Source organism: Alligator mississippiensis, chromosome 9 (assembly GCF_030867095.1).
Source record: "Alligator mississippiensis isolate rAllMis1 chromosome 9, rAllMis1, whole genome shotgun sequence".
Lineage (NCBI taxonomy): Eukaryota > Metazoa > Chordata > Crocodylia > Alligatoridae > Alligator > Alligator mississippiensis.
Window position 1 is genome coordinate 68270825 of NC_081832.1, and position 22510 is coordinate 68293334.

At 43.8% G+C, this 22510-nt stretch overlaps 1 protein-coding gene across 3 annotated transcripts in view; it reads left to right on the forward strand.

Moving 5' to 3' along the window:
- Positions 1 to 21979, forward strand: part of FNIP1 (folliculin interacting protein 1) — a 91727-nt gene extending 69748 nt beyond the window's left edge. For all 3 annotated transcript variants that reach the window (XM_014597600.3, XM_014597601.3, XM_019478370.2), the window contains 7 exons: positions 4565 to 4711; positions 7174 to 7343; positions 9952 to 11389; positions 11777 to 11945; positions 14712 to 14909; positions 15394 to 15509; positions 17517 to 21979. In XM_014597600.3, coding sequence (XP_014453086.2) covers positions 4565 to 4711; positions 7174 to 7343; positions 9952 to 11389; positions 11777 to 11945; positions 14712 to 14909; positions 15394 to 15509; positions 17517 to 17595 — 2317 coding nt within the window. In that variant the 3' untranslated portion in view covers positions 17596 to 21979. The remainder of the gene's footprint in view (positions 1 to 4564; positions 4712 to 7173; positions 7344 to 9951; positions 11390 to 11776; positions 11946 to 14711; positions 14910 to 15393; positions 15510 to 17516) is intronic.
- The last annotated feature ends 531 nt before the right edge of the window (positions 21980 to 22510 follow it).

Genomic DNA, 22510 nt, shown 5'->3' on the forward strand with positions numbered 1-22510 from the left:
TTGGTTTCTGTGCCATTACTTACACGTCTGGTATTGAGGGTTCCCTTTACTGCAGTCACATGCCTGCTGGCAGGCGGCCAGTGGAATCTGATCGCTCTCGGAGGAAACACTATCAGTTGCAGATGCAGCCAGGGTTACCAGAATAGTAAATAACGAGTCACAAGACTCAATCTATCTTTTCAACGAAAACAAATATTTTAATATCTTGATTTTAGGGAGAAATAGTTTTGTTTTTTTTCCTTTTGCAAACAGCTGCACAGGGCTTGCCGTGTGCTGAAGGAGGGCTCAGGGCTGTTTTGCATTGAGCCCTTTTTGTATTGCCTCTGCTTCTAAGGGGGGCCTGCCCCACAGCATATGTTTTAACACTGGGTTTAAGCTGTATCGTGTACTTTCTGTCCAATTCCTGTGCCTTGGGGTCTCCCCCTTTTTATGACCTGTTGATGGGCTGAGTCATGCCCTGTGGGAGGCCTTTTTTTCATATTCATGTTTCTATTCCTAATCCTCACGTAGAGATTAGTAGACGGCCCCCAATGCACTGAGGCAGCAGAACTGTAGGGAGACCTTCGAGGTCTCGTGTCTGAGCACAGTGACAGTTGCTTCCTATACCCGATGCCATCCATACAGCCCACTTCCTTATCACGTCTGGTATGGCCACAGCACGTTGTCCTGCCCTGTCCTCTACTTCCAAGATCCCACACAGGACCCAGAGAAACAGAGCAGCCTTTAGGACCAGGCAAACCCTCAACTGTCTCAGAGTATGCTAGGACCAAAGGTGGCGTCAAATCCCCTCTCTCCAACCTCAGTGCTTCTTTCCGGCTGTAAAAGCAGGAATGGAGTAACTGGGAATAGGGTCCCTGCCGAAGAGATTTTGATCAAAAAGGAAGGGGGGACATTTTCTGTTGCACGCAAGGTAGAATTTGCTTTTTGGAAAAATGAAATTGATAGAGTAAATACAAAAAAGGCCCAACGATCTTCACTGCCTCGGACTGGTTTGTCGAATACTGTATGTTGGAAGCTTTTACAGGCCCTTTGTATTTCAGCCTGGGCAGTGATTTTTCCATCTGCTCTGGGGTTCTTGGCACTTGTGTGACTTTTTCCTTTTTTCTGCTGATCCATACTGCCTGGGAAATGTTCCTCCTTCCTAATTCTCCCGTCCTACCAGAAGTGTTCCACGGGCGGGCTTCTCAGCTGCTCTCATCCAGCACTTCTTCACTTCTTAGTGATCTTCAACTAAATCTTCAGGGGTTCAGCTTTTTGGTAGCTGCTTTTTGAGTGTGTTCACCTCCCCAGTATGCATGACTACACAGGCACCAACTCCAAGGGTGCTCTGGGGCTCAAGCACCCACTGAAAAAAAGTAGCGGGTCCTCAGCACCCATGGAGCCTTGCTTGCAGACACTTTAAAAAAACCACGCTTTCCCAGGAGAAGCATCATGTTATTTCGACCCGGCCCTGTGGTGGCTGTAAAGAAGGAACACTTCACTGGGGCTTTTTGGTGCTTCTAGCTAAAGCCAGTTTAATCAGTTATTAGATAAAAGCACCAAAAAAGCCCCACTGAAGTGCCTGGTCTTTACAGGTGCTGCAGAGCCAGGTCAAAGTAACACACTGCCTCTTCTGGGTGTGCGTGGGCCTTGACACGGGAACGTGCTGAGTAATGCGGGGGTGGGTGGGGGGACGGGGGGGGGGTTGGTGGTTGTTTTTTTTAACATACTGCAAACATCCACTGGCCAAAAACAAAGCCGGCGCCTGTGCATAACTATCCATTTACTGTTCTAGAAGTGTTCGTTCTGAGCAGAAGATAAGTTTGGACACAATGACTGCATCAAGTGGTTGTTCAGAGAGTACCTTTATAAACAAGAGATTTGACTGGGCATAACTTTACCAAAGGATAACTTGGATCTGCATGTCATGTAAAACACTAATTGCTCATTACTCTTCTATAAAGAAGTAGATGGGGAAAACCTGCTTTTCTGAAGTGGTCAGGCATTTCCTATGACTTACTGACTTATTTAAAGTTGCTGACAGCATTGGAATATTGCTGGTTTAAATTTTGAATATTATGAAAATGCAGACTCCCACAATGTCAGAAAGCCTGTGCTTTCTTTAAAATAAAACTATTTTTGGACACTAATCTTTGACATTTTAATCTGATGCTTTACTGGACAGCTCAGATGGTAACTAGATATTTACTGCCCTCCAGATGACCAAAGGTGACGTGGGTTGACATGCAATAACCCTTGAATCTGTACTAGCATAATATCTGTGGATTTGGTAGAGCTATTTGTCTACCAGTTTAAGGGGCAGTTTGTAAATTATATATAGAGTGGAAACTGCCATAGTCTGCAAACACGTCAGACTTGTATGTGGTTCAAATGTGTAATGTATGAAAAGAAGGAAACTGGAGGGGCAGAGGGGAATAAGAAGAAAAAATACCCAACGAAACTGTCTCAAATCCTTCAGTTCCTTCGTGTTTTCTATAGGGCACAGGGTGGCTTTGATTTAAATCAAATCAATTTAAATCACTGGTCAGGAAGCCTCAATTTAATCAGTGCTATCTACAAAAAGTGCATTCTTGTTGTTTTGATATAACCTTAATACATATTATTCACAACTCAGAGAGAGATGTAGGTTGCATTTTTAGAAGGTACATACTCAGTTTTAAAGCAGTGATTTATTTTGAGATTTTTTTCAGATTAATTTTGCAGCAGCATCAGGAAACTGAATTTATGATTTGGTTGTTTTATTTACCAAAGCTAATTGAAGCAGATAGTTGTGAAGTCATTGGGAAGTGAACTATCTCCAATTTACTAGATTAATCATGGATATTTGGGGGATATTTTTACCATGCTGTATTAGGAGGACAGCACTGCATCTGTGTGTTATTAGCTTAGGGCTTTCTTCACTTTTTCCTTCTAGATATCTTCTCATCTTTGATTTCTTCTCTCTTTTACAGCTTGGCAAGCCTACTGCCATGATGATAGATTTTCCCTTCTACCATACCATTCCCTCACTAGATCTCAAATTAGTGGAGAGGCTATACACAAACTTATCCCTCCAAGACTTCTGGAATATTTTGCTCAAAATGTTTCTCCTTAGTTTCTACTACCCCTCCCTCCTTGCACTTATCTCCATGTTCCTCCTTGCCCAGATCTACTCCACCCCCAACAATCCTCTATTGGTTTAATTTCTTGAAACTTTGCACTTTTAGAGAGAGGTAGGGGCTTGACTAGGTATACACAAACTTGCAGAGACAACGGGGCTGATGGATAGATAATATACTCCATATACTGCTGTTAACAAGGATGTTATCTCTGGAGAGACAAATCCACAGTTTGACAACTGAAACTAAACATCACAGAGATGCTTAATGGGATCTTCTAGACTGAACACTGAGTCTCATTGGGTAGAGTGTGTTTTGTTTTTTTTTTTATTTTGATTAATTTTATAGAGGAGCCTCTGGGGACCCCATAAGATTGGGCCCCAATATAGTCCATGGCCTGTTCTGATGTATTTATAAAACTTTTCTAAAAAGGTTATATGAATATATGGTCTCAAATATTATATTTAATTAGAAGTTATAATCCCTATTCTATGATGATATCTTTTGAGCTTTAACATATCTTAAATTGAGACTATCTTTATATAGGTTTGGTTTTTAAAAAAAGCATCTTAACAAAAAGTCATAGGCTTTTATCCACCCTGATAGGGAAGTTACTGAACCCTTTGGCTACGGACAGAAGGCACACACAGACTGGGCTAAGTGATCAGAAACCTTTTTTAATCTATAACAGAATGCAAGTTCAGTGTACATAAACTGCTTTCAAAATGGCCAAACCTAGTTTATGATAAAGCTGGATGGATGTAGTCTCAGGCTTAACTCGTAGTTAACTCATAGTCCCCCAGCATACCAGGATGCTTTGCAGCCATGGTCTGTGCTGTCTGCTCCAGTGGACAGCTCCACCCACAGCTGTCACAAGGTAGAGGCAGTAAAGCCTCTGCTCCCTAGCCTGCTTCTGACTGTGCTTGTCAGCCCAACGAGATGGGGCACAGTGGAATGAACCCCAAGGTCCCCCAGCTGAAGTCTACACAGCATGAGGGGAGGGAAAGCCCCCACCATGGGGGCTTTTTACTCCCCCACAGCCTCCCCCATTGCCTCAGCCCTCCCCAGCTGCCTGCTTCTGAGAAGCTGGGGGCAGGAACACACCCCTTGGCCCAGCACCGGTTCCCCCCAGGTGCTATCCATTCAGTTTATAGGTTCAGTCTATGCAGCTTAGAAAAACCTGTGAAGATTGAATTGATTTTTGCCTCCAGCTTTTTGAACCTCTGTACTTAGCTTTACAATAGCATGGTTGTATTTGAGATCAATTTAGTTAAATACTTGAGATATTTAACTCGTAAAGGAAGCAAGATGAATTAACTATATTTAGTGAAAGATTCTTGTTTTTATAGTGGACTTTGGGTAACAGTTAATAGCCAGTATTTGCCTTTGATGTAAATGGGAACAGGACCTAATATTGCAGTAAAGCCTTTACCAGTATGACCTTTCCTCCTCTAATTTTCTTTTAGAACAACTATTTGCAATCTCTATACCATGCCACGGATTGGGGAACCTGTCTGGCTGACTATGATGTCTGGGACACCGGAAAAGAACCAGCTTTGCCATCGTTTCATGAAGGAGTTCACTTTCTTAATGGAGAACGCCTCTAAAAACCAGTAGGGTGTTTCTCGACATCTATTAATTGATATAAATTTTGTAAATACATTTTCTCATCGAGTATTAAAATCACTGTTTTATGATTGAAAAAAGCTAGAGGGAGCTACAAGTCCACAGCTGTTCTAAGTTTAAAGGCAAGAGAGCAACAAAAACCTTTTATTAAATGCCGCCTTCACCCACAATCTCATAAAGTCCCACGTAAAGAGCAGGCCTTCCAAAGATGTCTATAAAAAGTGAGTGATGGGAATGTGTGTGTGTGTCTGGGAGAGAACATACCTTATGTAAGGCATGAGCCTGGCCTTTCAAAAACAGTGAATAAGAAAAGTTTTAATAAACGAGGTCAGAAAGGAGTACAGTAGGAGCCATGTGTGACAGTGCCTAACTTACAAATTGGTACTGAACCTGACTTCCACAAAAAGCCACAGCTTTATGGAGAATGAATAAGTGTTTGCTGTATTAGAACCTGCCATTTGGCCCGAAGGGTCATAGACCTAAGCAGCTGTCAAAAATTTCGAAGAAGCTTCTTCGTTAACTCAACAGTGGAATCTAATTTTAATGTTTCATTATCTCTTCAGTCTTTTTTCACAAAGTAGGAATATGGGAGGTCTAAAAGTGTGTGCACTAAAATCCTGAAACAAGCATGTGACATTCAAGTGAGACTAAAAAAACAAAATCAGCTGTTAACTCAAAGAAATCTGCCTTTAGATTGGAGAAGGTCCAGCAACTGGCCAGTGTAGCTTGGGCAATGTCAGGGGGGAATGTGATTCTGCTGTTCCTCAAAATCCTGTACTTTTAACACCTGATGGTAATTTTGTGATCCATCTCTCTCCCTAACAGGAAGGTCATAATTAGTGTGCAGCATGGTACGCGTTCTTTAAGCAAGGGATCTCTTGTAGCTGTGTGAATGCCAACAAACTTCAGCAGAATGTGAAAAGCCTTAGTGATTTGTAGAGGGAGTTAAAATGTTTTTCCTAAAATAAGTTTCAACAGAGGTGGAAGCATTTGGCCAGGATTAACCGCTTCAGCCTTCTGTCAGTCTGAGACTTGTGCTGCTTAGATGCATTTTAAAGTGTTTTGCTTGTGGGTTTGGTTGGGTTTTTGCTCTTTTTATTTTTAAACGGAGCAGCACTCTGTCATCCCTTAAATATCCCAACGAGTGTTTTAACAGACCTTAACTCTCAGCCTGATTCTCAACTCTTATTCCTGTTTCATAATGGTGCGTCTCTTTCAACCTTAATGGAAATGCTCCTAATTTACATTGATGCAAGTGAAAGGAGAATCGAGCCCAGCACCTGCATTTTTTTCCACCTTCGTTTCAAATCTCTAGTCATCATCCCCCACCCACCCCAATGTGGTCTCCAGTCACTGATCTCAAAAAAAAAAAAAAAAAAAAAAAAAAAGGGAGGGCAGGGGGATGGACACTACATTTCAGTCTGTCTTTTAGGATCTGCAAAACTATTTAAACAGGCATTAAATTAACCCTTCTGGAAGACACTGCAGTTCTGTTGTTCATAACTTCCCTGCTCCAGTCCTATTTGTACCAGTCTCCAACCCACACTTTTGCTCTTACCTTTCTCATGCAAGTATATGATATCCACTTATTGTACAGTTCCAAAAAAATAGCTCAGGACTTTGAGATGTACAGTGAGCAAATGTGTCCCAGATCTAAAGCTTAGGATCTGTGCTGGCTTGTTTTTATACAAATGAACAATACAGTAAAGAGCAGGGTTTCTTTTTTGTAGCATGCAGAGTTGTATACTGTCATTCCCATGCTATGGGCCCTATTTCCTGAGCTGTTCTTATTCATGGCGTTGCGTATTAAAGCCAAAAGTTTAAAAACGACTGTTAGACCATGTAATCTGACCCACATAATACAAGTAATTGAACATCTTTCTAGATTACATATCCAGTAAGCCCAGTAACTGGTAGCTTGAGAAGATGTTCCTAACTGGGGAAAAAAACTACTGGACAGCAGAAGCTTTACTAAAATGGAAAGTCAGTGCAATTAAAACCCAGTCTTTATTTTTAAATGCAAGTTCCATGATATTTTTAAGCTTTTCTGTTGGCAATATTGTATTTTGTGTATCAACATTAAATATATTCATCATCTCTTTTGGTTTTAATGGAGAGCTTTAGCAATCTGTGCTTATAATAAGCTTACTAAATAGAAGGCTCATAATGTTAGCTAAACTGAAGAACTTAGATATGCATAAGATAAAAATGTTTGACAATTCAATTCTGATAACCTTTAAAATAAATGTCTCTCTTCTGGGCTCAATACATTTCTACACAGTTCTCTTCTAGCCTGATGCAGAAAGAGCCAAGGGGATCTGGAGATCTTTACGGTCTCTACATCTCCAGAAGCTAGCATCCCTGCCCCGTGGAGGCTGTAGAATTGCTGTTGCTGAAATGCTATAAATGTTCAGCTGGAAAAAGTGACATTGAGCATTTTCATTTTCAGATTCTTACCAGCTCTGCTGACTGCGGTTCTCACTAATCACCTGGCCTGGGTCCCCACAGTTATGCCAAATGGGCAGCCACCTATAAAAATCTTTCTGGAAAAGCATTCCTCCCAGAGTGTGGACATGTTGGCTAAGACTCATCCATACAACCCGCTGTGGGCACAGTTAGGTATGTCTGAAACCTTCCATCACGATCTGTTACAGTACTACATACATGTATATAAAGCAGTGATTGCGGGGAAAGTGTAGGGTTGAAGTTTTTGACTAAATGATGCTGTTTATCCTTCCCAGGTAGGAATTGTTGCACAAGGTTCAGCTCTATACATCTACGAGCTGCACAGTATTAATTACGTGCTCTGTAATTATTTAGGCACTACCAGTAATAAAATAAATGCAAAAAGTGTGGAGTCTCTTATTATTTATGCATGGCAGATCTTACAGTGGCCAATACCATGGCAATGATGAGGGATTCTGGTTTCCTTCCATGGGTCTCTAGAGAGAAACTGCATATTCTACGCATTGGATTGCTCCCATTGACAAGTCTGGTTTGGGGAATAAAAAAATTACTTTGTCTCTTACGTCAATTTAATACTAATAAGAAACAGAGAAAATGAGACCAGGAACGGCAAAAAAAAGTGAATGCTGAATGGTCAAAACCTGCAGGCAATAAATGTTCTGGCATTCTAAGACCCATTAGAAGCAAAGAAAGACTCTTGTTGAATTTGTAGATGGCTTTATTGCCACCTAGTGGCCATTCCACAAGGGAAAGGACATCAGCATGGTCAGATGGCAAGCACTGAATACTAGGGTTGTGTGAAGCTTCAGGTGGTGATTCGATTCGGAGGAGATTTGGGCCGATTCAGTGGCCGAATCTCCAAATCCGAATTTAATCAGGGGACCAATTAAAAAGTCCGAATCTATTCAAAGCTCTCAGAATCTTCGGAAAAGATTTGGAGAGCTTTGATTCAGGCAATCCCCGGTGGCTGCAGCAGGGAGCTGCAGCCAACTCCCAGCTGGTAAGTACTTGGAGAGGGGAGGGGACCATGGGGGGGACCCCTGCCAGCCCCCCGATTCCCCCCTGCTCCCAGTGCTTTAAAGAAAAGCGCCAGTGCTCACTGGGTGCTGCCGTGAGGGGGTGGGGGGCAATCCGTGCTTCCCCCTATGGGTGCTGCCCCCATGACTGCCCCACCCGGGCCCTTTTTAAGAAGAAAAAAAAACCCCAGAAAAGCCCCGGGACTCGCTGCTCCTGCACCGGCCTCGGCAGAGCCCCCCATGCAGCATGGGGCAGTGGGGATCGCCCCCTGCCTGGCAGCACCTGATGAGCCAGGACTTTTTTTTTTCCCCAAAGAGCCGGGAGCTGAGGTAGGCAGGCAGCCATTGCTGGGATGGGCCTGGCTGATTCGGAGATTCGGCCAAATCTATTCTGGGCAGTGATTTGAATAACCTAATCGAATCACTATCCCCCGAATTGGCTGAATCTGAAGTGAATACTAGCTGCTTTGCAGAGGCCTACTGAATACTCTGTGAGGTTCCCCCACCTTGGCACAGGCAGGTCATTTGTCAATAGGGGCAAAAAAACTCATGGAACTCAAGAAATCAGCTGGAAGCTAGAGCTGGTACCGTGGAGTCCTCCTTATAGCTCCCTGTGGGTTTCTCGTGCTTCTCAATACATCCAAAACAGAACCCCTCTCTAGTCCTGCCCAGATAAGCCAGAACTCCATTATCCATTGCCCTCCAAAGATGACAGAGCTGGGTAGGAAGGAAAAGAAGAAGGGAGAATAAGCTTTGTAGTTTTGCATCCCACATTGTCATGTTCTGGTTCTTGGCACAGATTCACTTTTCCCCTCTGCTTTCTTCTCTGCAGGCAGGGGGGGGAGGTGTTGGTGTGCAGTATCCCCCTCTCTTCTTGGAAAGTAGCATCAGCAACAGTCTTTTCCCCTCGGTGGGAGCTGCTGACCCAAGGGGTGCTTCCCTGCGTTTGATGTTCTACCTGAGGGATGGGGGGCAGGGGTGTTGGTTCTATGAAAGGAAGAAGCTGGAGCTGTCTGAGACACTTTAGCCTTCAGAGTGACTGCAAAAATAACAGCTCATTCCTGGCTGTGGGCTCTCTTGGATCCTCTCTTTCAAAACGAGGGACATCAGGGAGCAGTGCTGCACTGTAAGCATGCACAAATGAAATCCAGTGCTACTGGAAGGTACTTGATCTAGTCCAAAGTCCTCTGCATTTGCAGAACAAGGACAGCACCAGCACTGGCAGCTCTTGTTTCCCTGTATTGTCTTGCCATTGTCTGCAAAGCCTGATGGGGAAGATTTTCCTCCAGAGATAAAAGTTTAGCTTTGTTTTTAGGGCTACTGAATTTTTGGCTTCACTGCTGAGACTACCTGTGTGATCATGGCTGTTGCCTGCTGAAGTGAGCCTCATCAAACCATTATCCACAGATTTCTAAGCTTCTCCAAGCCAAAACTTTTAGTAGTTGGGTCAGTTTTGCTGATGTAGAGGTGAAAGGCTGTGTAGCCTATTATCCATCCCTTATGCAATGGTTTCCTGATGCAGAGGTTGCATTGTATTGTCAGTGGCAGCTACTACTGTTGCTGTTAAGGCTGTATTGCCACTGGAAGGATTCTCCTAAAAAAATACTGCTTAGAACGGAAATACTTTATTCTGCCCTGAATTCATCCCCTTGGGCCTGAAGTTTTTCAGTTTGTGTTCTCATTACTGAGACAAACAGCACCATTAAGATTCCCTGTATTAAAGTTGCTTTTTTTTCCTCTTGTAGGAGACTTGTATGGGGCTATCGGATCACCTGTGAGACTAGCAAAGACTGTCGTAGTTGGCAAAAGGCAAGATCTGGTGCAGAGGTTGCTTTATTTCCTCACTTACTTCATAAGATGCTCTGAGCTCCAAGAGACACATCTTCTAGAAAATGGAGAAGATGAAGCCATAGTCATGCCTGGAACCGTTATTACTACCACATTGGAGAAAGGAGAAGTGGAGGAATCGGAGTATGTGCTTGTCACAATGCACAGAAATAGAGGCAACTTGTTATCTTGGGAGTCCGAGGAATTGAGAACTTCTAACTGTAGTTGTAAATACTGCAAAGGCCCACTTCCCCTAGGGCCAAACATAGAGGCTGCTTCACAACGAGAGAGAGAAGATGCACAAAATGCCGCTAAGGTAGAGCTGGAAACTTCTTTAGAGGAAAGCAGAACAACCTCAGCTGCTGACTGCCAAGAAGACCCTGTTGATGTTAAGCATTGCAAAGATAATTTGAGATCCTGCCTGGACACCAAGGTAGAGACAGTAGTCTGCATGGGGTCAGCTCCAGTGGACAAATGTCCACTGGCAGAATCTGGATTAGAGCCAACTGCAGACATCTGGAGGACCGAGGAGTCACTGGAATCTGGTACCCAAGCCCTCAGTGTAACAAGATCCACAGGTATAGTTGTGGAAAAGAAGCCTCCCGATAAGCCCTTGTCTGACGCATTCCCTTGCAATTCAGCTGAGGCTCAGACAAAGGTGACTTTTCTGATTGGTGATTCTATGTCGCCTGACTCGGACATCGAACAGAGAAGTCAAGCAGTAGCGGAACAAATTACTAGGCATCACAACCAGCCAGCAATGAAGGAAGGAGTGGCTGCTGACCAGAACTGCGAAGCAAAACAAACCATCGAGGACCAAACCAGAGACTGCAGGACATCTGAACCGTTCCCTCAAGTTGCCAGCAAGCATCAGACTTGGAATCCAAATCCTTACAGTACTGAGAGCTCGAGTCTTTTTGATGAGTATTTTACTGATGATGGTTCGATTGAAACCCAAACTATTGATGATATTCCAGTGCGAGCAACTACAGACATTCTAGATCAAAGCAGTAGTTTAACATTTTCTAAAAAACTGTGTACACAGAACAGCAAACAACCCAGTGAATTTTGTAAGTTCATGGAATCTGTTCGCCAAGAGACATGCAAAAACTGCTTTGCTGAGCAGGACCAAAAAGACAAAGTCGCTATTAGTGTCCCCCATGGGGATAGAGAAAATGTAGAGAAAAAAGTTGCCCCAGCAATTGACTGGGACATTCCGAGAAATGAGAGCTCAGATAGTGCCCTTGGCGATAGTGAAAGTGAAGATACGGGTCACGATCTAACTAGACCAAGCAGCAACTATTATGGGGGAGAGCAAGAAGATTGGGCAGAGGAAGAAGAGATCTCTTTTCCTGGGTAAGTATTTCAGCAGTATCAGACACCTAGACCAGTGCACTTCTCCTCATTCCCCAGAGCTGCAGCCCAATATGGCATCAGTGGTTGGAAAGATTCTTTTTAGTTTAGTAACTGTAAAATGAATGTAGAGAAATTGGTGAGCTAGAAAAAATTAAAACCTTATTAATGATGCATCATAACACTGGCTCATATACTTTCTGTTCTGGTGTTTTATGCAAAAGGCCACACTGTTCCCACTGCCTTTTGAAACGAAACTTTTAAAAAATGTGCTTGAACAGAAGTTTAAAGAAGAAATGATTGACACTAACCTGTTACACTTGCTTAAACTGAAATGAGCAGAAATTGGTTTCCGTTACAGTACATGTCCATGATATACCTTTCTTTCAGGTCAAAATTAGTTGAAGTGAACTCTGTCCAGCCCAGTATTGCCAATTTTGGAAGGTCCTTGCTAGGTGGCTACTGTTCATCTTACGTACCTGACTTTGTTTTGCAAGGAGTAGGAACTGATGAAAAACTGAGACACTGTTTGGTGTCAGATTTGTCGCATGCTGTTCAGGTAATTAAACTATATCCAATAAAAGTATTTTTCACAATAAAGAAAAGCAACTATTTCTGAAACAGCAAACCTGTTGGAACTGGAAGTACTTTTTGTTATATCTGTGTTCTAATTTCCACAGTCCCATTGCGCTGGGGTCTCTTCCCTCCTCTCATCTCTCAGTTAATACACCTGGGAAATCTGCTCCAGGTTGCCACTGAAACTCGAGCCCCAGTTGAAGGCAATGGGAGGAGGCCATCTTCTAGGAGGCGAGAGAGATGTCCATGTTAAACTAGCTCCTCTTCTTGATGGAGCAGCTGGTTGGTTACTGGGATCCTGAGCTGTGAACTGCTATGACCATTCTAGACTGCCACATGCTCTTTCCCATGAATATCTCCCTAACGAACCTGAATTGTCTGTGGAACAGAACTTGTTCTCTTGGTGAAGTAAATATTCAGCCTTCAGAAAGGTTGAGATCTATTAGTGTTGCTATTTTGTTTTCAGAGAAGCTAAGATGCTTGGCTTGTCTTTGTGGGGAAGAGGCTAACCTAACGACGGACTATGTTGTGCCCTAGAGCATGTGGGTAGTGGGTCTCTGCTCTCTGACCCCCCACCCTGACCACTTTCATGTAAAAATGGGTCTTGGTAGAACTGTATCTTCCTGGATGAGGTCTGCTCCAGGCACTATCTGTCCTAGGGGACTGGACAGTGGATGGGGTGGGAAGAACATCCTTCTGTACCCCTCTGGCTCTGTGGAAATTAAGGGAAGAGACGATAGAAATTACAGAAGCAGAAACATGATTCTGTTCCCCTGCAAGCCAAGATCTCATTCCTACAGGAGTGAGGTCAGACTTAATAGGTAACTGTCAATCCTCTGGATCGTGGTGTACACGCAAGAGCTCTAGTCACCAAGATCTTTCATGCATATATATGCCTAGGCAAGAGTATGGAAGAGTGGAAGCTGCCCAAGACCTCCCATCCCCCCCTTTAGACCATTAAGACAGAATCCAAAGGCCAGACCAAGTCCAGACATTCAGTGCCTTGATGGTTGTAGCTGCTGCCAGAGAGCAACAGATAAGAACTACTGCTGACTCCCTAATGCCTCAGTGAGGACACATTTCTGTCGGGATGATGTCCCTTAGGCTTTCTCCAGCCAAGGAGTACCCACAAGGCAGTGGGGGCCAGGGTTTTTGGCTAGATGATGCTCTTTATCCTTCCGAGGTAGGAATCTTTGCACAGGATACAGCTCCATACATCTACGAGCTGCAGAGTATTAATTATGTGCTCTGCAGTTATTTAGGTATCCAGGTTGTAGCCATATTGGTCTAGAGGAAAAGGCGATCAGGACTTGTAGTAGAGATGATATCTTTTATTAGATATCATCTTGTTGATAAATATCTTGTTGTTAATAAAAACATTGTCTTTATTATCTTGCTGGTCTAATAAGATATCATCTCTACTATGAGTCCTAATTGCCTGTCATTATTTAGGCACTACCAGTAATGTCTAAATAAGGCCCAATACTCGCCTTATTTTGGAGGTTGTAACATTGTGGTATTTTATAGGAGCTACCCCACCACGAGTAGCCCCACCACGTTACCACCAGATCCTCCAGTCAGATGCAGTTTAGTCACACTAGGACCATGGTCAGACATAAGTAGAAATAAAAACACACTTGTTGGGAGCATGTCTTTCAGGGTATGCACATGGGTCCTCTGAAATGTGTTTTTCCTTCCCCAAAGCAGCTGCCTTACTTGCTAGTCAGCATCCCTGTACGTTCATTGGATGCAGCAGTTCATTTGTGTGGCCCTTTCCCTTTGTTTGCTGCCTCCTTCTCTGCACAGAGCCCTTTCCAGTGATTTACCCACTGGTGCCCCTGGGCACATGGGTGGGTTTTGCCCATTTTGAATAAATCACAGCTGAGTCTTGAGCAACAGGGGCAATATCTCAGTGTGACTTCTGGCATGAAACCAATACTTCTTCTCTACAAACTGCCAAGGAAAGAGATGTTCTTCAAATGCTGCAGCTTCATTTTTACCAGCAAATGCTGCCAGAATTAAAAAAAAAAAAATCTATGCAAGATTTTACGTGTTGGCATTCAAAATATAACCCATGCATAGTGGAGCAGCACCTTGGTACTGCTGAGAGAGGGGAGTTTGTAGGCAGTCATGGCCAAAAAATTGAAAGGAAAAGGCCCACAGAGGTGTTTGTATCCATTGCAAAGAGCTCTTCCAACAGTGTGAGAAAAGCAAAGGTTGGCTTTGTCGTTTTGCTCCCTCTGGTGGTTCTGCAGGGGCAGTTGACAACCTCCTGCTGATACCCGAGGAAGACTGGTTACAACCAAAAATGCAACCGACTCAACTGTTTGAATTGTCCCAACTGCGTGGAATAAACCAGGCAGCACATGTGACGAACAGCAGATTAGATTTTTTGAGGCTTTTCAGTTTTAATAAGCTGAGTTTCTACATCTTGAATAATCTGATCAAGATAGGTACAGTTGTTGGGGTTTTCTCTTTTTTTTCAGTATGATTTTAACCTGCGTCTATTTTAACCTCAGCTTCATTCCAACAAGAAACAACAAAATCAAATGTTAAAAGACACACTTTTTAGACAGTCGTTTCAAGCCTGGGAGGTGAAGACTCTTAACTTTTTCATGATAAGGAATTGCCTCAAGGCTTAAAAAAGGGCTTCCATTGCTGTTGAGGAGATTTGTTTTGTGTGCACTGACCTACCTTTTGTTCTTCTTGTACTTAAACTATTCACTTCCTTTTTTTTTTAAATTCATAGCATCCTGTCTTGGATGAACCGATCGCAGAGGCTGTCTGCATTATTGCAGACGTGGACAAGTGGACAGTGCAAGTGGCCAGTAGCCAGAGGCGGATGATTGACAATAAACTGGGAAAAGAGGTGTTAGTCTCCAGCCTTGTCTCCAATCTGCTTCATTCCACTCTTCAGCTTTACAAGCATAACTTATCTCCAAATTTTGTAAGTATGAGCAATGCTCACAAGAGCTGACATGCTGTGAGAATCTGCTCTTAGGAACATATTTGTTATGTTAATTTAAGTTACAGCCATACTGCCCGATTGGCACAATCTGTCACACTGTGCATCATCTGACAGCCAGTAGGGCCCCTTTTAAACTTCATTCCGAGTTCCCAAGAGCCGGCTGTCATCCTGATTCAGTCTGGGTGCAAAATGTCCACTGAAATAGGCGGGAAGTCTTGCTAGTGCAGAAAACACTTCAGCAATTTATTTTCAGAACAAGAGTCTAAATAGAGACTTGTTTCATTTTAATTGTGCATTTCCCAGTAATTCCTGAAGGATGTTTTCAAAGAATTATTTTCTGTGATGTGACTGACATCAAGGCAGTCTGATTATGGGGCCTGGGCTGTTTCTCTTTGGGGTCTGGAAGGGTTAAGGTACTGTAAGGAGTTTCCTTTCTGACATGGCTTTTTTCATTTGTTTCTAGTGCATCATGCACCTGGAAGATCGGCTACAGGAACTGTATTTCAAAAGCAAGATGTTGTCTGAATATCTCAAGGGCCAGATGCGAGTTCATGTTAAGGAGCTGGGCGTGGTGCTGGGGTATGAGCACAGATTTGTGTGTGAGGTTTCCACTCATGTCCCCTGATGTGTCCTTCCCACACCTCCTAGGCCACTAGTCATGGGACTAGTGACTAGTCATGACTAGTCATGGGACTAGTGACCTAGGAGGCACACCTCCTAGGTCACTAGCAGTACGTACTGATGGATCCTGATGCAGGAGAAGGACCTCAGGCCCCTGCTACACATTACATATCTTACACAATTAACTGGCCAATAGTGCAATACGTTTAGACCAGCCACATATGCAAAGTAATTATCACAAGGTAAAAATAACTATCTAGTTATAAAAAGAGCCAGCCAGCTATAAAGTTAGTCCTTGAAAACGTGTAATAACTCAGTAGCTGGTTTCTATCCAGCTTTAAGTTGAAACTCCCTTCTTGAGAGCACGGAGGCAGAAAGGGATCTTGGAGTCATTATTGACTCCAAGACGAACATGGGCCGACAATGCGAGGTCACGGTCGGCAGGGCTAACCGGACCCTATCGTGCATCCACAGGTGCATCTCAAGTAGGGCCAAGGAGGTGATCCTCCCCCTCTATGCGACGCTGGTCAGGCCGCAGCTGGAGTACTGTGTCCAGTTCTGGGCGCCGCACTTCAGGAGGGATGTGGACAACATTGAGAGGGTCCAGAGGAGGGCCGACAGCAGGGCAGACCCTACAACGAGAGGCTACGGGACCTGAACCTGTTCAGCCTTCACAAGAGACGGCTGAGGGGGGTCCTGGTGACCGTCTGTAAACTCACTAGGGGGGACCAGAAGGGTTTGGGGAAGACCTTGTTTCCCCTAGCGCCCCCCAGGATAACAAGGAACAACGGCCACAAGTTGTTGGAGAGTAGGTTTAGATTAGACATCCGTAAGAACTACTTCACAGTCAGGGCGACTAAGATCTGGAACCAACTTCCAAGGGAAGTGGTGCTGGCTCCTACCCTGGGGGTCTTTAAGAAGAGGCTTGATGTCCACCTGGCTGGGGTCATTTGAGCCCAGTTTTCCTCCTGCCCAGGCAGGGGGTCAGACTTGAAGATCTACAAGGTCCCTTCTGACCCTACTTCTATGATTCTATGAATGTGTAGGATGGCCCTCAGTTTGGCATAAATTTCCCAATTCCAGGGTTCCCTTCCATATCCTTGCCCAGATGCTAAGGATCCCCCTCCTATTCTACCCCACTGTGCCAGAACCACTCATTAGCTGGCCAGTCCTTGCCGAATGATATATGATTCCTCCAGATTGACATTTCCCACATGGCAGAGCCCAGAAAAGACCCTCTGTGTCACATAAGCCGTCAGGGGGGTGGGGCACAAGCAAAGAGGCTTTGTAGGAGGTGTTCAGAGCTGGCATGGAAACCGGCTTCCTATAAATACCTCAGGAGGGTTGTTGGGTGAGGACTGGGGCATGCAGATCTGGGCTTGTGCATGTGGAGCTGTAGACTGATGCAGTTGCTGGAAAGAGAGGAGCTACAGCATGGGGCTCTCGTTCATTCCACAGCTCAGGGGCAAAGTACTTCCATTTCCTTTTGTCCCCGTCTTGTGACTTGTTCCCCACCTAAAGCTCCTTTACTCAGGCTTTGTGCAGAAAGCAAGTCCAATGCCAGCCTGCCCCCTGCTCCCTTCTGTCATTTCACCAACCCTGTCAGCCTGATGAGACTGAGAACAAGCCTGAACTGAACCCCGGCCTCTCGCTTCACAATACAGATCTGTAACTGTCACCAGGCAGATCTGGAGCAAGTGTCGATGTTTAAAAACAAGCTGATTTATGTGGGTTTGTAACGAGAGTGGTGATGTCTTAATGACAGGAATGTAAATCCTTTGCTTTAACATTACGTGAAGAAAGTCTGGCCATGCAGAGCTTTATAAATGAAAGGTACAGCTGTTGGGCTTGACTACCCAAGTGCAGATGTTTGCATTTGGGATGGTTTACATGGCAGCCAAAACATATGGACAGGCCACCTAGATTGGAGGTCACATTTTACAGTGTTTTTCCTCTTCCTCTTAGGATTGAATCCAGTGACCTCCCTTTGCTGGCAGCTGTAGCAAGCACTCACTCTCCATATGTTGCCCAGATACTACTTTAAAATGCCAAAGGGCACGGACATTCACTTTTTTTTTTCCTGGAAACAAAATGGAAGGCAAGGAGACAAACATGAAACGTACTTGTTCCAACTCCTTTTTGCTTGAGGCAACTGAAATGAACAGCTTGCCAAGCGGACTGGGTCTCCATAACTGACTGCACATTATGCACACGCATGGAGACTACTTGTATTTTTTTTCATTCTCCCACTTGGCCATTCATTTAAAAAAAAAAAAAAAAAAATTCAAAGAAAAAAGACAGCCTGAAAAGCCTGAGATTCTGAGTAGTGAAGAAAACCCAAGATCGTGGAGAAAGCTGAAGAACTGAATATAGTTTGGGAAATTTCTCAAGGATGGCTAATTACATGTGGCTAAAAGTGGGTAGCGCAAGGAAGAGCTGCTTTGTAATGATTTACAATGCTATCGCTGGTAGCAGACTTAACAGGAGAAGGAAGTAGCTGCCTTGAGATTTGTCTTCTCCTCTTCCAGGAATGTATTAGAAGTGTTGGTTTTCAAGCCTCAACGATTTGTAAACAACTTCTACTTTTTCATTACGCAGTGAAATTCTGGATATTTCTCAGAGGAAAAGCAATTTTTGTAAACAGCTTATTACTGATACTCGGCTCTGAAATTCATTTGTAATCGTTCCTAGGGGAGGGAGAGGGAGCCAACAAGCAACCTAGCAAACATCATCCTGTTTCCTTTTCTTGGCTTGACATTGTAACTGGTATTGAATGTTTATAATGTTTAGATGTCTCTTTATACTAAGTGATGCTCTTGTTTCAAGACTTATGAAAAACAGAAAGAATTCAATTTATAACCACCACTGCAACCAAAAAAGTTTAGAGAGAAAGTTGATTAAAATTTCCTGGCGGTGTGCCCAAAATGGCACTAGTATTACCTCTCACTACTTTTTTACAGTATATAATATTCTTGCAACATCCTATTGTTTATACAGCAGTTGGGCAGCGGGTGAAATAAGCTAGAAATAATTGTACCAAAGCATTGGAGGAAAAAAAATACACTATTACCCTTAATTGCTCAGGTAGCTAATTGCTATATTTTTTAAAGTAATTCTACAGATGCGGATACTGACTACACCATTGTGTAGTAATATCAAAATTATTTTTAGACAAAATATCCCCATGACGGAAATTATCTTAATCCCTTTTCTACCAACTTGTAACTACCAACAAGAAATGCTGTCCATCCCATTCTCAGCATTTCTCTTTCATTTCATTCATCGTTGTCATTGTATATACAATTGGTGTAAGAACAGCTGATGTGGAACCAATCTGCTGTAAGTAATGTAAATATGCAGTGGGTGGGTGGATTGTGCTTTCAAAAGGATCTACTACCTCAGTTTAACTGGACCCTGCATTATGTGCTTCTTTGCTTATGTGTCCTAGCAGCCACTTTATGTTGTTGATTATAGAGTTAATTTCCATTGACCATTTTCAGCATGCAAGAGTTCAACCATGTCTCAACAATGAAATTGAAAGGTACTTCTTCACTCATTAGGTAAACTATATTTACCATTAGACACATACTGCGTTATTTTTGTGACCATTTCTTCAGCGATGTAATGTGCTCTTGTGGTTTTGCCGACTTGTGTTAAATACAAAACTATTTCCCTCCCGTCTCAAACTTAAAATTCCAACCCCACTGAAGTCAACGACAAAGTGTGTCACTGACTTGACTGGGGCCAGGATGTCACCCAATATATTTGGCAGTAATATTAAAAATCAAAACTTAAATATGAGGCCCTGCAAGGGCAGACCTGTGCCATTGTCCTGAAGGCCTGGCCTGGGGTCTAAGTGTGATAGGGAGCCTAACTCAAACATATGGGCAGTGTGGTTGAAGAAAGCCTGTCTGCATGTGCTAACTGCAGTGCTAACTGCTGCAGGTAGGTGACTTACATTTCAGCTTCAGAATATTTCTCATTTGACTTCCCCTTTAATGTCCCCTTTTTACCATTTTAGTATTTTGCATCAAGTTGTAGAAAGAACCCAAACAAGTGGGTAAGGGCCCGAATGTAGCAACACGCATGTCGGTAACGCAAGATTGGGCTCTTAGGAATTTTAAGCTATCCTTGCTGTAACGGATGATATAGGCAATCATTGGCATTCTGAACATCATTCATATTTTGTGGTTAATCTGACCATGTTAGTGCTATTGGGCTCAGTATAACAAGGTGTCAGCATTTGGGACCTGGAGCATGAAAGCACTTGAGCATGTTAACTTGAAGTCTGTGTTGGTACCACTGGCTTCCTTGAGATAGCTCGAGTGTTCAGTCGAGCATGATTGCTGGCTCTGCCACCGTGCTGAGTGCCTTCTATGATTAGGTCTGTAATGAATTATTTCAGGCAAATGCTATGTTCTCCTCCTCCTAGTTGTCCTTAGGTCAATCATGGTAATTATCTTAAATTCAGTTTGACCTGAAGAAATAGGTGCCCTCTGCTAGCTTGAAATTAATACTGCTTGAGAGAGAGGAGTTTGTTATTTTTAATTTTAGGCAGTTCCTGGAGCTCTAAACCCCCTGGACTGTCCACACATTAACACCTTAAAGAGATTTTAAGCACTTACGCGGCTTAAAGTAATGCCACTCCAGAGTAAGATTATCTCTGATCCGCACTATCCAGCTCCCACTCCACTAAGGTGTGGCCACTCCCCACAGATATGCTGCCCAAGTTGAAGACCTCCAGTATCCCAGGGTCTCTCTCACCAGTTCTCTAGTGGCAACTCACAACTACAGCTCCTAGTCCTGGTCCTGCTCACCAGACCTCCAGTGGCAAGTCACAGCCATGCATGTGGGGGACAGTCAGAGAAGGTTTCTACATGTAGGATGTATGTAGACGAAATGGGGGCCCTAAATTGAAGCGGTGGGTTTTATAAAAACACCGCTTCAATTTAGGGTCGATTTTAAACCCCTGTGTCATGCACACACCCCGCTGATTTACCTGCTTCTCCGGCGGGGAGGGGAGGGTGAGCTGCTGATGGGCAGAGCAGTCATTGGGCTGGGGCGGTGGGAGGCTGATGTTTCCCTGTGCAGCAGTGGCGGCCCCCCCCAGCAGCACCCGCCCGCAGGCACCAGGCTTGGGCGGTCCTGGGGGGGCACCGCAGCCATGGAGGGAAGCACCAAGACCAGGCCCCCACATAGCTCAGGCTGGCAGGCTCGGGGGGAGGAGGGGAAGATGAGGCTCGCTGCTTTTTCTTGGGTGGAGTCCACTTTCCCAGGCTGCTGCCAAGCTGCATAAGGGCTTCCTGCAGAGCTGTGGAGCTGCGCAGATCCCGGTGCTTCAGTCTGCAGCTGTAGGGGCAGCAAATAAAACTCCTCGGAGGAGTTTTAGTTTGCTGAGCCCCAAGTCATTTCAGGCGCGTTATGCTGCCGAATATCCTACAGTGGCTGGAATTAATGCGCAATACGCCGCCAAAGCGTGCAAACACCGACACCATTAAAGCAGTACAAAAGTATTTAACCTGCTTTAAAGTATCGTGCACACATGCCCCTCATTTCGTCTACACAGCCTAAGGGTCTGACTGCTCCAAACTAGCACTAACACTGATCAGCTGTTGCGCAGCTCGCAGCATCGAGTGTAGCGAGGGCCATTCAGTGAATTGTGCTCTTCTGCCCAAGTGACCCCCCGAGACCATTCTAATGCGATCGTTTGTCGGTCAGTCCTGTGCCAAGTGGCCACACATGCGGCTTCACCATCGTGCTCTTGCACTGTAGCCGTTGGATCACCAGTACTAGTTCCCCGTGTGACCCAAGTACTTGAGCTTTGGGGCTAAAAGTTATTGACCCTCTTCCTAACAGTATTGCCAATGAAACGTTAGCATGATGGGAAGTTTTCCTTTAACTTAACTATTAAGGTACGTGAAAATGGTCCGTACACCTGTTGTTTGCATATGTTTTTTTTAAAAAGGGATCTTTAACAGAGCTATAGGGTTGATTTTTTTTTTAAATGTATCAACTTTTATGTACATAGAAAACTAATCCATTTTGTTTTTCAATATTCCCGATGTTCATTAAGATGTCTTAATTTTCAGGTGGAAAACATGAAGTGTACTAGACACACAAACTAGCAAAATTATTTTAGTTGCAATTGGCAAAGATGGGGCTGCTAAGAACAAAAACAAAACAAAATAATAGGAGTCTACACCTTGCACACACTTTCCCAAGTCATCGTTATAGATGTTTTATGACAATTTTTTTGCTTTCTCTAAATTATTTAGATGGTGGTATGTGTACAATGCTGGGTAAAATGTACATACTTGTTATCTCCTTTGGTTTTTTGTATATATTTCCCAAGATGTGCACTTGTATTATAATAACCATTCCCAATTTCAGGGGAAACTTTGTGCAATAAATACAGTTATGTCAATTTACTTGCTGGTGCTGGTTTCTCTTTGGTGTCTTTCTTTTAATTTTGTGGAGGCAGAGGGTTGGTGGGAGTGCCAGCTGTAGGAGGGAGAGCTTGGAAATTTTGCATGCGTGTTATTAGATGCCTGACATTTCTGTTTAGGGGTCCTTGTGATTTTCAGAGGTGTTGGAACTGCTTCATGGGGGCCTGATTTTAGGTGCCTAAAGTCAAGTGTCAGAGTTTTAAGTTTGTTGGCTTTGATTTCTGTTAGTGTTGATCATTTCCAAGAGTTGCATTTAAAACCATCCCAGAAGTAAGCATACCCCATTTATACTTAGTGACTTGGTTTCATAAACCAAAGAGGGGGACAGAGACTGCATACCCTAGTGGACAGTGGTGCTGGTTGTCTCATCATTTCCAGATTAGCTGCAGATTATCCCTACTTATGGTGAGGTGCAAGTGTTTGAATCAAGAGGAGGCCCTGCCTTCCTACCAAGTGTCAGCCGTGTGGGCACCACGTCCTTCTTTGCCTACCACGGCTCCCTTGTTTGCCTTT